General features: G+C 34.8%; 1 protein-coding gene across 1 annotated transcript; it reads right to left on the bottom strand.

Annotated features, from left to right (window-relative positions):
• Nucleotides 1-5,040: 5,040 nt before the first annotated feature.
• On the bottom strand, nucleotides 5,041-12,080 carry emc9 (ER membrane protein complex subunit 9). Its single transcript, NM_200126.1, is given in 6 exon segments — nucleotides 5,041-5,403; nucleotides 5,477-5,571; nucleotides 5,651-5,720; nucleotides 5,804-5,880; nucleotides 9,660-9,854; nucleotides 11,933-12,080. Coding segments are annotated over 5 exon segments (618 nt in total). The 5' UTR covers nucleotides 11,933-12,080; the 3' UTR covers nucleotides 5,041-5,222.
• Nucleotides 12,081-12,281: the final 201 nt, after the last annotated feature.

Consider the following 12,281-nt stretch of genomic DNA (forward strand, 5'->3'; position numbering starts at 1 on the left):
AAGTGCTTTTTTTGTGGATTGCCTAAATTTTATAAATTTTTTTTTTATAATTTTTTTTGCAGCGCTACTCTGAGCTCCTCCCAGGTGACAGAGCTCCTCACCCTGCCTATAAGGTTGCGCCCTGCCAACCTGCGAAGTAAACTCATTTTGTCCGTTTGTATGCGAGATCTTGTCCTTTCGATCATGACCCAAAGCTCATGATTATAGGTGAGAGTAGGAACGTAGATTGACCGGTAAATCGAGAGCTTTGCCTTTCGGCTCAGCTCTTTTAACACAATGGAACAGTACATCAACTGCATTACTGCTGCCCCTGCACCAATCCATCTGTCTATATCACATTCTATCCTTCCCTCTCTCGTGAACAAAACCCCAAGATACCTGAACTCCTCCACCTGGGGTAAGGACTTTCCTCCAACCTGGAGAGGGCAAAACACCTTTTTCCGGTGGAGCCATGGCCTTGGACTTGGAGGTGCTGATTCTCATCCCAACTGAGTCACACTTAGCAGCAAACCGCCCCAGTGCATGCTAAAGGTTCCTGTTTGATAAAGCCAACATAACAACAACTTTTGCGAATAACAGATGAAATCCTGTGGTCCCCAAACCAAACCCCCTCCAGCCCAAAGCTCCGCTTTAAAATTCTGTCCATAAAAACTATGAACAGAATTGGTGACAAAGGGCAGCCCTGCTGGAGTCCACCATGCACTGGAAACATGTTGCCGGCAATGCACTGTTCATACAGGGTCGAGACAGCCCTTAACAAAGCACCTCTGACCCCATACTCCCACAGCACCCTCCACAGAATGCCACAAGAATGTCCTCTCACGAGGTTTGTAATGTAGTAGGCAGAACAAATATCTTGATACCTCAAGGCATCCACTCTGCAGATCTCTTGCACACTCCCATACTGAACGTAACCCCAAATCATGATTTTTCCTTCACCAAACTTGACTGATTTCTGTGAGAATTTTGGGTCCATACAGAATCCAATAGGTCTTCTTCAGTATTTGTGATGATTGGTACGGTATTGGTAAAAGAAAAACAAAGACTTTCTGCCACTTTTTAAATTGATCAACTTGAAGTCAAGTTGTTATTTGTTGCTCTTACAACAGGAATCGACGACAAGACTTTTGTCAGGTAGTGTATATTGTTTTTTTTTTTGTTTTTTCTGCCTTTAAAGAGTATGGCAGGTGAAGTCCACAAATAGATCCTCAAAGTTTGCCAGGCGAGTCTTATTATGTCTAATTATGATCACCCACTTAAGTGTAGTGTAACAATTTTGGAAGGGAAAAACTGAAAAGCAGATCCATGTGCAATAGCTTCATAATATTTCCAAAGAGGACAGCCACAAGGAAGTTAAAGCAGAACAAATAACACAGTCCTCACTGGGCACCAAATGCCTCAAAGTCTCAAATGCCTTGGGACCTACAGTTGAAATCAGATTTATTAGACCCTCTTTGAATTTTTTCCTTTTTAAATATTTCCCAAATGATGCTTAACAGAGCATGGACAATTTCACAATATGTCTGATAATATCTTTTTTCTTTAGAAAGTCTTATTTGTTTTATTTCAGCTTGAATAAAAGCAGTTTTGATTTTTTAAACACCATTTTAAGGTCAAAATTATTAGCCCCTTTAAGCTATATTTTTTCGATAGTCTACAGAACAAACCATCGTTATACAATAACTTGCCTAATCACCCTCACCTGCCAAATTAACTTTCAATGTCACTTCGAGCTGTATACAAGTGTCTTGAAAAATATCTAGTAAAATAGTATGTACTGTCATTATGGCAAAGATAAAATAAATCAGTTATTAGAAATGAGTTATTAAAACTATTATGTTTAGAAATGTGTTGAAAAAAAATCTCTCCATTAAACAAAAATTAGATACAAAAATTAAAATCGGGGTATATAATTCTGACTTCAACTGAACATGTAGGTCTGGACGTGGACAACATAATGGCAGGAGGTTCTGACACAGCGGCCATGATGGCTGAGGAGTCTGGCATGTTGGCCATATTGGGATGGTAGCCATTACAGAAATAGGCTTCTGCCAGTATTAAATCTTAATGCAATGTATAATCACGATATTGCACCAAGCTGCAAAAAAAGATTGTTTTAACAGCTATAATAACCAAACTTTACTTAATTTTTTACTTAATTTAAAAATAACCAAACTTTAAGTCTTAATAATAAATGTTGGTAAATGCTTTATTGTATTTATATAAAAGTTCATATATAAATACAATATTTATATTAGTAGTTAAGTTTGTTTAATGAAACATTTATTATTTAATTTTAATGCGTTATTAGACATTTGTTAAGAAATTATTAATAAATGCTTTTGCAGGTGCTATTACATTGTTGACTTCAGTTAAATTAACTGAGGTTAACAAATGGAGCCTTATTAGTGTACAATGAAATATAACATGTAAAAATAGTCAGACTTCTCAATATCGTATGACATTGATGATTACGTAAGTTTTAATGTTTTAAAATAAATTTCCTATTAAGTTGTTTGTTATTTTGTGCTGTGATGAACAACCACTGTTAATACAGCAATCTGAATTTTCTTTAAAGGCACTACACACAACAAAAGATTAAGTATTATTCACTGTATTTTGATGTGCCTACAATATCAATATTGAATTCTGATGTCTAAAAAGGACAAGATTCAGTAGTGGGACCATGACTAGAAAAAACTCTGGAGTTACAGTCATAACAGGAAGATAAAAGGATCCACAGCACGTCTGAAGTACTTAGAAATAGGTCCTACCAGTATTTTACTTGGCTTTAACCACCCTAGACCTACAGTGCTTAGATCTCAATCAGCTCCCAGTAGAATCAGTAGTCAGGTCAAGACACTGATTAGACAGTCTGAATTTGCACTGAAACGTTCGCTCGCTTACCGTGTTGGGGAAGTTTGGAAACACCAAACATGAATCACAAGAACTAAATCATTGAACATAACAAACCAGAGAGGCTTTTGTCAAATGACTTTTTATTTATTAATTTAACAAATAAAATGTATTGTTTTCTATTTATATTTAACATAAGCATAGACAGAGAGGATAAAAACAATCTAGCAAATATTTATAATTGTTTAACAGTTGAAATGTTGCTGGTATATAAACCAATCAAATTATTTAGCTGTAATATACTTCTTAAAACTTTGTTAAAAATTTATTAGTTCTGCTTTTTATAAATTCCAGTTTTTTAATGTTGTACAACCTGGCATTGGCCGGTAAAAGATTTTGACAGGATGATAACCTTGGATAAAAATATCACAGTTTTACGGTATTGTGATTACTGCTCTTTTATTTTGAGAGACTTAAAATATTTTGGAACAGTAAACATATCAGGCTAAATAATTCAAACCAATCACTAGCTATGTTTCTATCCAAAACTGGTATATCGTATAAAAGACGTACAAATAAAGCAGCCATTGCATCCAACGAGTCAAAGCAAACAAAATAGTCACTTCCTGATTAACTGGCACCAAATATCAACAGTAAAAACAAAATTTGCTGCAGTAGGAAAAGCTGCGTCAATCTGCGTCAAACATAGCCTTCGACTTCTGCTGTCTTCATTAGTTTCAAAAACAGATTTCATTACAATTTAAAACAGCATCTTTGGATATCTTTTTTTCTGGACATACTGTTGTCCTAAAAAACTCAAAACGTGACTAATAAACTTACATTTACCGTAGAAATGGTATAGCAGAACATATTGACGGTTTTAAAAAGTTGACTTTTCCAAATCGCGGTATACCTTGAAAACGGTTATCGTCCCATGCCTATGTACAACAAAGTTGTGCTCACGCCACAGTCAGTGTCCTAAATGTGTAGTGAAGCAAGCTTCCTGCATGCCTTTACCAGCAACCGAATTCATGTACACGACCAACTGACCTACGACCTCTGAAGCTAGGTAGCTGATTGAGATGCACCACTAGACATATGTATTTAAATTAAGAATGACAGTAATCCTTGGCTCTGGTTTGATTAAACAATGCGTGATTGTGGTTATCGTTCCATTTAAATAAACAAGTCAGTTTTTGTTATAAATTAATTGTCCCAGTTGTATGCAAGTGTTCTGAGCAATTACATAGGGTCTCTTTTGGCTTTAAAGAACCTACTATATATTTTAAAACACTTAGGGGCCGATCACACTGAACGTGTTTTTGTGTTGAGAGTTGGCTTTCTTGAATGATCAACTAATGGCCAAGAACGTTTTGCGTGTTGCTTATGCACCCTGCACGCCTCGGGTTTTAGGGGCTAATCACACCGAACACGTTTTCTCGTTGAGAGGCACCTTTTTTGAATGATTTACTAATGGCCACAAACGTTTTGCGTGTTGCATATGCACCCTGTGCGCCTCTGGTTTTAGGGGCTAATCACACCGAACATGTTTTTTTACGTTGAGAGTCAAATTTTTGGATGATTTACTAATGGCCACGAAATTTTGCCTGTTGCTTATGCACCCTGCGGGCCTTGGGTTTTAGGGGTTAGTTAAACCGAACGCATTTTTACGTTGAGAGGCAGCTTTTTTGGATAATTTACTAATGGCCACGAACATTTTGCGTGTTGCCTGTGCACCCTGCATGACTCGGGTTTTAGGGGCTGATCACACCGAACAGGTTTTTCGCATTGAGATGTGGCTTTTTTAAATGATTTTACTAATGGCTGCGAGCTATTTTCGTGTTGCTTGTGCACCCTGCACGCCTCTGGTTTAAGGGGCTGATCACACCAAATGCATTTTTGTGTTGAGAGGCACCTTTTTTAAATGCATTTACTAACGGCCACTGTATGATTTGCAATATTAATATTAAATATTAAAATTATACCAATATCAACAGCAACACTCTCGTACAATACCTAGCTGATTCAGTCGTTGCCTAGTGACATAAAAGGCGCACGGCACTTCTTTTTTCTCTTGTCAATAAAAAAAGAGTGGAGCGCCTTGTGTTTTTTTAGAACGGAAAAGCATGTTCAGTGTTATCGGCACCTTATAATGTACTGGCAGCAACTAAGCAAACAACATGGTTTAATTACATATTTATTTAATGTTTAGACAGATAGATAGATGTTAAATAATTAATAGCTTAAATGACTAAAGATGACAGATGTAACAGGATCAAAGTAAAAAAATGTTTTAAATCTTAAAAACACTAGACTTTTGTGTTGAAAAAAAAAAACTATTATATGAGCTGATTTACTCTATATTGTTAAACATTTCCATTAGCTGGGGAGACCAGCTCCATGATCTTGGCATTGAGTTTCTGATTGGTCCAATCTTTTGTGATGTCATCCAAATGGCTGTCGAAATCCACCAATAATGCCTGATCGCCAGAGCTGAACAACTGATTAACTATAGAGCAGGTTTCCTCCCACTGTCGAAGCATTATTCTATTGAAAAGAAATGTCATTTAAAAACTGCACTGCAGCATTATCATCAACGCATTGTTTGACGTTTCCTTACGTGTGTTTGTCTTTGAGAGCCCAGCGGGTGTCTTTGCGTTCATACATGACGATTGGAGGAACGCGGCAGCCTGGAAACATCTTTTCTCCATCAATCTAAGACATAAACATTTTCCAATTACAAAATGGCTTTTCCCAAGAAATGTTGGCACCCTGGTCATATTTCCTAAATTACCATGAGTAATACAGCATTGTTGCACTGCTCGAAGATCTTCTCTGCAATTTTCAAAGCACATGGTGTAGGGCTGGAAAAGGCAGTAAGAGAAAGTGAAATGAGGAGGAAAAAATAAGAAACTCAAACATAAGTGAAAAAAGATTAAGGGAATACCTGCTGTCTGACACACAAGCATTAGCTTGATAATACCCCACAATCTTCTGCTGTGTTTGTGAACACCAAATATCGACCTAGAATAGAAAATACCAACTGTATTCAACTGAAGAAGCACGTAAATGTCGAATTGCAGACAATGTCAAACACCAACCTCTCTGCAGCATTGGTAGAATCAAAAAGTGGAACAGGGTCAAATGTATAAACAGGTGCATGCCGATAGGCGGCTGCTTTCAATGCTCCTTTGATTGTTTGCATTGCATTCAGATTACATAAGCACTCAGTGAAGTGTGTCAAAGTTTTTCTTCGCAATGTGTTTTGCAGCATTCACAGGCCAATCACAGGCATGTTTGTTGGGCATGTAAATGAAATATTATAGTCATATTAGTTAGAAAAGAGTCCACTAAAAACATCTAATTCCAGGAGTAAAAAAAAATAAATGTAAACTACTAAATTAATAGAAGTTTCTAAAACAAATTCGCTACTAGCTACACACTGCTACTCGTGTGATATTGCTATTTGTACACAGTTGAAGTCAGAATTATTAGCCCCCCTGTTTATTTTTTCCCCGTTTTCTGTTTAACAAAGAGAGATTTTTTTTTCAACAATGTAATAGTTTCAAAAACTTATCTCTGATAACTGATTTATTTAATCTTTGCCCTGATGACAGTAAATAATACTTTACTAGATATTTCTCAAGACACTTCTATACAGCTTAAAGTGACATTTAAAGGCGTAACTAGGTTAATTAGTTTAAATAGGCAGTTAAGGCAAGTTATTGTATAACAATGGTTTGTTCTGTAAAATATCGGAAAAAAAGATTCCGATTATTTTGACCTTAAAATGGTTTTTAAAAAATTATTATCTGCTTTTATTCTAGCAGAATTAAAACACAGAATATATATATATGTATATAACCATATTTAAACTTCCTAATTAAACTACGGCCTAATCCTGGATACATCTAAACTCTGTCTGTTAAACCAGGCCTTAGTGCTCTGACTAAGCTTACTTTTAGCTACAGAATGTAAGATAGCAACCCTATTTTTAATAACAGAATAGTTACATTCCATCATTCAAGTAGGGCTGGGTGATTTGGCCTAAAATCAAAATCTAGATTAGTATAAAATTTTAACTTGATTACAAATAATGAACAATTATTTTATTTATTTATTTATTTAATGTTTTTGCCCTCATAGTTCACTAACAAGTTTTGTACAGTAAATATGCACACATATAACAAGAGAGAGATTTCTGAAGGAAGGAAGCATTACTTCATTTTAAAATAATTGAAGAAAACAATATCTATGAATATTTATTGAACATTAATGCTGAACAGCTAAAATTAAAACACACATCGTCTAAAACGCAGCTTTCTGCGCTGCCAATCCTCATCAACACTGCCTAACCGACGCAATCAAAGCTTGCACTACAGTTCGTTGTGACATGTAGTTATATTTTTTTGAGAGGAGTGCGGGTGTGCGAAGGCTGCTCTGAACCGTGCACATGCGCTTGGCAGAAGTATAATATCAGAATAATATAATAAGCTTAAATCTTAATTTAATATGTATAAATTAGCCTTAACAAAGTGGGGTCACATGACTCCCCACCCAGTAGTAATTTAAAACATTGACCTGGATAAATTTGATCGGTTATTTTTTCTGAATATCCAATTTGATTACTTTTCGATTAATTGCCCAGCCCTACATTTAAGTACATTACATTAAAATAAATTTTCAAATGCAACTTAATTGACTTTCAATGGGTGGACAAAAATGATTAATGTATTAAATGTATCCTAATTTGTGTTCTGAAGATGCAGGCAAGAAGATTAGTTTTGTCTTATGGATTTGGAACAACAGAAGGAAGAGTAAATTTTGCAATTTTGTGAGAAAAATAACCTATTAAGATATATAGGGATCAACTCCGACCTTCTTTCGGCATTAAAAAAATTAAAAGTACTGTCAGGATGCACTAAAGTAATGCATTCTAAAACTGCTGAATAGGCGTGGAAAGAAACTCATTAAATGATTCATGCAACTGTGGTAGTCAGTTTACTGGTATGTGCATGGTTATGTAATGCCCCACCCAAAAAAAAGAAAACCGTAACACATTTTGTGGCTGTGCTGTTGTTAGCAGATAACGTCAATATTATCACCATTGGCTCTGCTTGTTTGCAGCCAAATTTGCACTAGTTTATGCCTTGCATTAGGCAATATACACATTAGCTTTTGTGTTGGTGTTCTTTAATGGGCTAATTTTTGCAGCGATAAACGTCTGGTGAAAGGTTTATGTGTGTATTATTAATTTTCATAAGGTTCCTTTTACAGCGTTGATGTTGTAATGTAATTAAAGTAGATTCAGTCCAGTAGATTTCAGCATTAATTAAGCTGTTCAAGCATAAAACAAGAAGAAAGACAAACACAAGTGGCAGCATAAGTAACAGGTGAGTGCTGAAACTTCATTGAAAATACTATAGTAAAGTAAATTTCCATATTTTAAAGGCATGGCATGGAACTATGGAATTTAATTCAGTGCATCTTTTCTGGTCTGATACCCAATTTATATTGTATATCAATCAGGAATTGAATACATTTACATGGACACCAATAATCCGATTTTAGTAAGATTAAGACAATACTTTATTAAAGAGTCTACCATGTAAACAGCCATTTTTGAGGATCTTAATCTGAATAAAATCATATTCAAACTAAACAGAAATCAAATTAAGACATGAAGTATTTGATTTTAGTCACATTATTGAAGTGCAGTACAGACATGTAAACACCGCAATTTAACTATTACCGTCATGTAGGATTTTTCACTGCATTCTGCAACAGAAAATTCCATTCACACACTATTCTCTGCTCCTACTGAATCAGTAAAGGACCACAGTAAAATATGTTCCTTTACCACAGTAAAGAACCACGGCAAAATGCAAAGGTGTTTTTTCCATTTGGTGTGCGGGATCAAATTCCGAAACAAAACAAAACTCTTCCACCAGTTCTCACTTCATACTCGCATCCAATACGCCAATTTGTCATGAGGGCATGAATGAAATGTTCCTGGATGAAAGTGAAACGGCCAAACTGCAGTTAAAGTTGAAAAATTACAAATGAAACACCAGAAATTGCATGAAACTCCGGAGGAAATGTTTGATAGCATGCTAACACAATGATGTTAATCAATCTATGTGCTATAACATGTAAAAAGAGATTATGAAAGGAACATTCAAAGAGCAACACATGTAAACACCTTAATCATATTAGTGTGTTATTCAGATTAGGGCAAGTAATTTGACTACTGATGTCTATGTAAACATAGTCATTGATTTTTAAAGAAATCAGATCTTAAATGTGGTGTTTTTTTGTAATGGCATGACTGGAATTTACCAGAATTTATGAATGGTCAGTAGATCACACACACTATTTTTCAATGCTATAATTTCTTTAATGGGATTGCACTCTCAATTTGCCCTGTTTAGTAAATCAGCACCATGGTACCAACATAAAAGCTTTGGGGAACGTATTTTCAGACAGTTGTAGATATTGGTTTCTTTATCTGTGTCTATACAAGGACTAATAATGTAAAAAACAGTACCTGAAATATGCAAGAGGTCTATATTTTTAAAGATGTGTTTATTTTCTTAAATAAGTAGATGAGGAGTATCCAAATTAATTGCAAAAGCTAGTGAAAAACTAATGTTGTCTAGTAAATAAATGCCTAATACAGTGAATGATCATTTGTATTGGTCAAAAGGCATGTTTTTAAGCAAACCTACAAATAACATATACAATTGCAGATGAAGAAACTCTGTGTGCACATTCAATGTCCACTGGGAATACAGTGTAGTTACCTGTGTAAGCGCTAGCTGTGTGATTGGAGCCAGAGACAGGTGTGAGTGGAGCAGCGGAACACAGTCTGTGATGCATAAGGCTCCCCCTGCTGTACTGGACGACAACAGCAGGCCGTTCACACTGCAGCGTGGAAACTGACTGGCATGAAGATACATCTTGGCATAAGCCAAACAGGATAGCTCCACCTCGCCCATCTTGGGGGAAAAAAAAAAGATAAAGATAAAAAAAAATTTCAATAAAATAGTAAAAACAATTATATGAATGGAGAGTGTGAAGTACTATTAGCCACATAAATATAGGAATTTTCTGCATGTAAATACAGTTTTTGTCAGTGTTTTATGTGCATTACATTTAGATTAGATTAGATTCAACTTTACTGTCATTACACATGTACAAGTACAATGCGACAAAATGCAGCTTAGGTCCAGTTTAGGCAGTGCAATAGCAGCAAGTTCAGGATACAAGTATAAGTTATAAAGTGCAGTTATTGAAAAAACTATGGTGATATTTACAGATGGATGTTCTATCAACATTATATACCGGTTGTATTAGCTACGAACTTGCACCAATATACAGAGATTGATTGTGTCGACTGTGTCATAAAATAATAGAAACATACAAATAAATAAATACACAAATATATAAATAAATGAGTAAATAAATTTGTAATAAATTTAAAATAAATTCCTGCATAAATTAAACATTAAATAAATAAATAAATATGCAAATAAATAAATAAATGTATGTAAAAATATATAAACTCCTGCATAAATAAATATTTAAAGAATTAATAGTGTGGGCAGGTAAATATTAAATAAATTACATGAATGTTGGGAAAATGAGAAACTGCAAACTAAAAGTTTATTTTCCCTCCTTTCAAATGTTTATTAATTCTTGAACGCAGTTGCGTATTTTTCCTAAAACAAGCCAATGAGAGGGTGTCTGTCAATCAGTAGAAGGCTGCCTTTATGCCATCATTGGTTGATCGTAAGAAAAATGTTGCTTTTTTTGGGTTTTTTTTGACTGTCTTCAGTTCTGACAGATAGACACCCGCTTATTAGCATGTTGACATGAGAAAAAGTAACTATGTTCTAGAAATGAATATACATTTGAAGGGGAAATAAATAAACTTTCAGTTTAGCATTTTCTTATTCCCCCAACATTTGTGTAGTTTAACTCTTTTTAATGAAAAATGATATATATGACTATATATATATGACTATTTTTTACCACTTAACCTTTACTCTAACCTTCAATAATGTACTTTGTTTTAGAAGTTCTATGTATTTGTGTTTTTATGTGCTAAATGTTTGAAACAGATCAGAATATTATTACACAGGCCAAATTTGAGCAATTACTAAAGGGCTGTTAACAGCTAAATGGAAAACGGCTCTTTCAATTTACAGTTTTGAAAATGAAACCATGCCAACACTAAATCCCAAATTATGGAACCTATGACAGCATGTTTATGTACATGACAGCCATAATATGACTTTGAGTCGTTTTTGTGAATCGTTGTCTGAACAACTGAAGCAAAGTGGGAAAACACAATACAACTTTTATTTTTTAGCAACTTTATCCTGACAATGTTGGTGTTTTATTTTTGTGGAACTACTTTTTTATTTCACTCTGCTCTTTAAAAACCTGCATTTTCTTGCTGAGAGCTTCAAACTAACTATTTAAAATGTTTTACGTTTAATTTTAGACTTGTCATTTGGATTTGTATGTCTAAACTGTCAAGAAAATATTTTCTTCAGATACTAACAGTAACAGGTGCTTGTTAAACATTTACTCAAAAACTAATACACCACGTTATTTTAGATATCAAGGAGATCTTTTGCCAAGTTTAACAACTGCCCGTTTAAAGGCCCGTTTATGTTAATTTTGTATGTTTTTCCTGTGTTGAAGTGGGTTTCCTCTAGGTGAAGGTTAGATTAATTTGAAACAGTATTGCTTGTGTGTAGAAATGTGTATGTGTCCAATATATCGTTAGTCTTGAGATTGACTGCCAATCTGACCAGGATGTTCCCCAGCATTCAGCCCAGGACGACGGATAAATTCCAGCATCCCAGACACCCCCCTTAGACAAGCGTTTTATATGGAGGATGAAAGAAAATTGGCAGAAATTCCAAGAATTCACAACAAAAAAGGCATAATAAAATCTAAAATCTACGCAATCAAATCAAGGCTCTTTATGTCAATCGAAGACAACATTTAATTTAGCAGTAAACGCTTTATTCCTCATATAAAAGCTTCGTAAGAATACACTCACCCTTATATTGTTCTTCCCTTTTGTAGTAGTCAAATAAAAAAATCCACTGATTAAATCAAACAAATTAAAACAGAAATATTTTGCTGTTTACTTCATAAACACTTCATAAAAGCGAACGGACATTGAGGATGACTGCGGCGTTGTTTCTTCTTCGTGACGTCATGGTCGTGCTTTTGCACAAATCACGCATTACTGCCGCCTGCAGGGCTTGATTTTTCCCCAAAACGACCGTGCTTGAGGAAAAGGAGAAGCCATTATAACAATAATCTATATGAATAATAATTATAATAATTAATAATAGTGCATAGTTTGGGACATATTCCATTAGGATTTTGTGGCGCTCAATTTT

The sequence above is a fragment of the Danio rerio genome, chromosome 12 (assembly GCF_052040795.2).
Source record: "Danio rerio strain M-AB ecotype USA chromosome 12, GRCz13ab, whole genome shotgun sequence".
NCBI classification, from domain to species: Eukaryota; Metazoa; Chordata; class Actinopteri; order Cypriniformes; family Danionidae; genus Danio; species Danio rerio.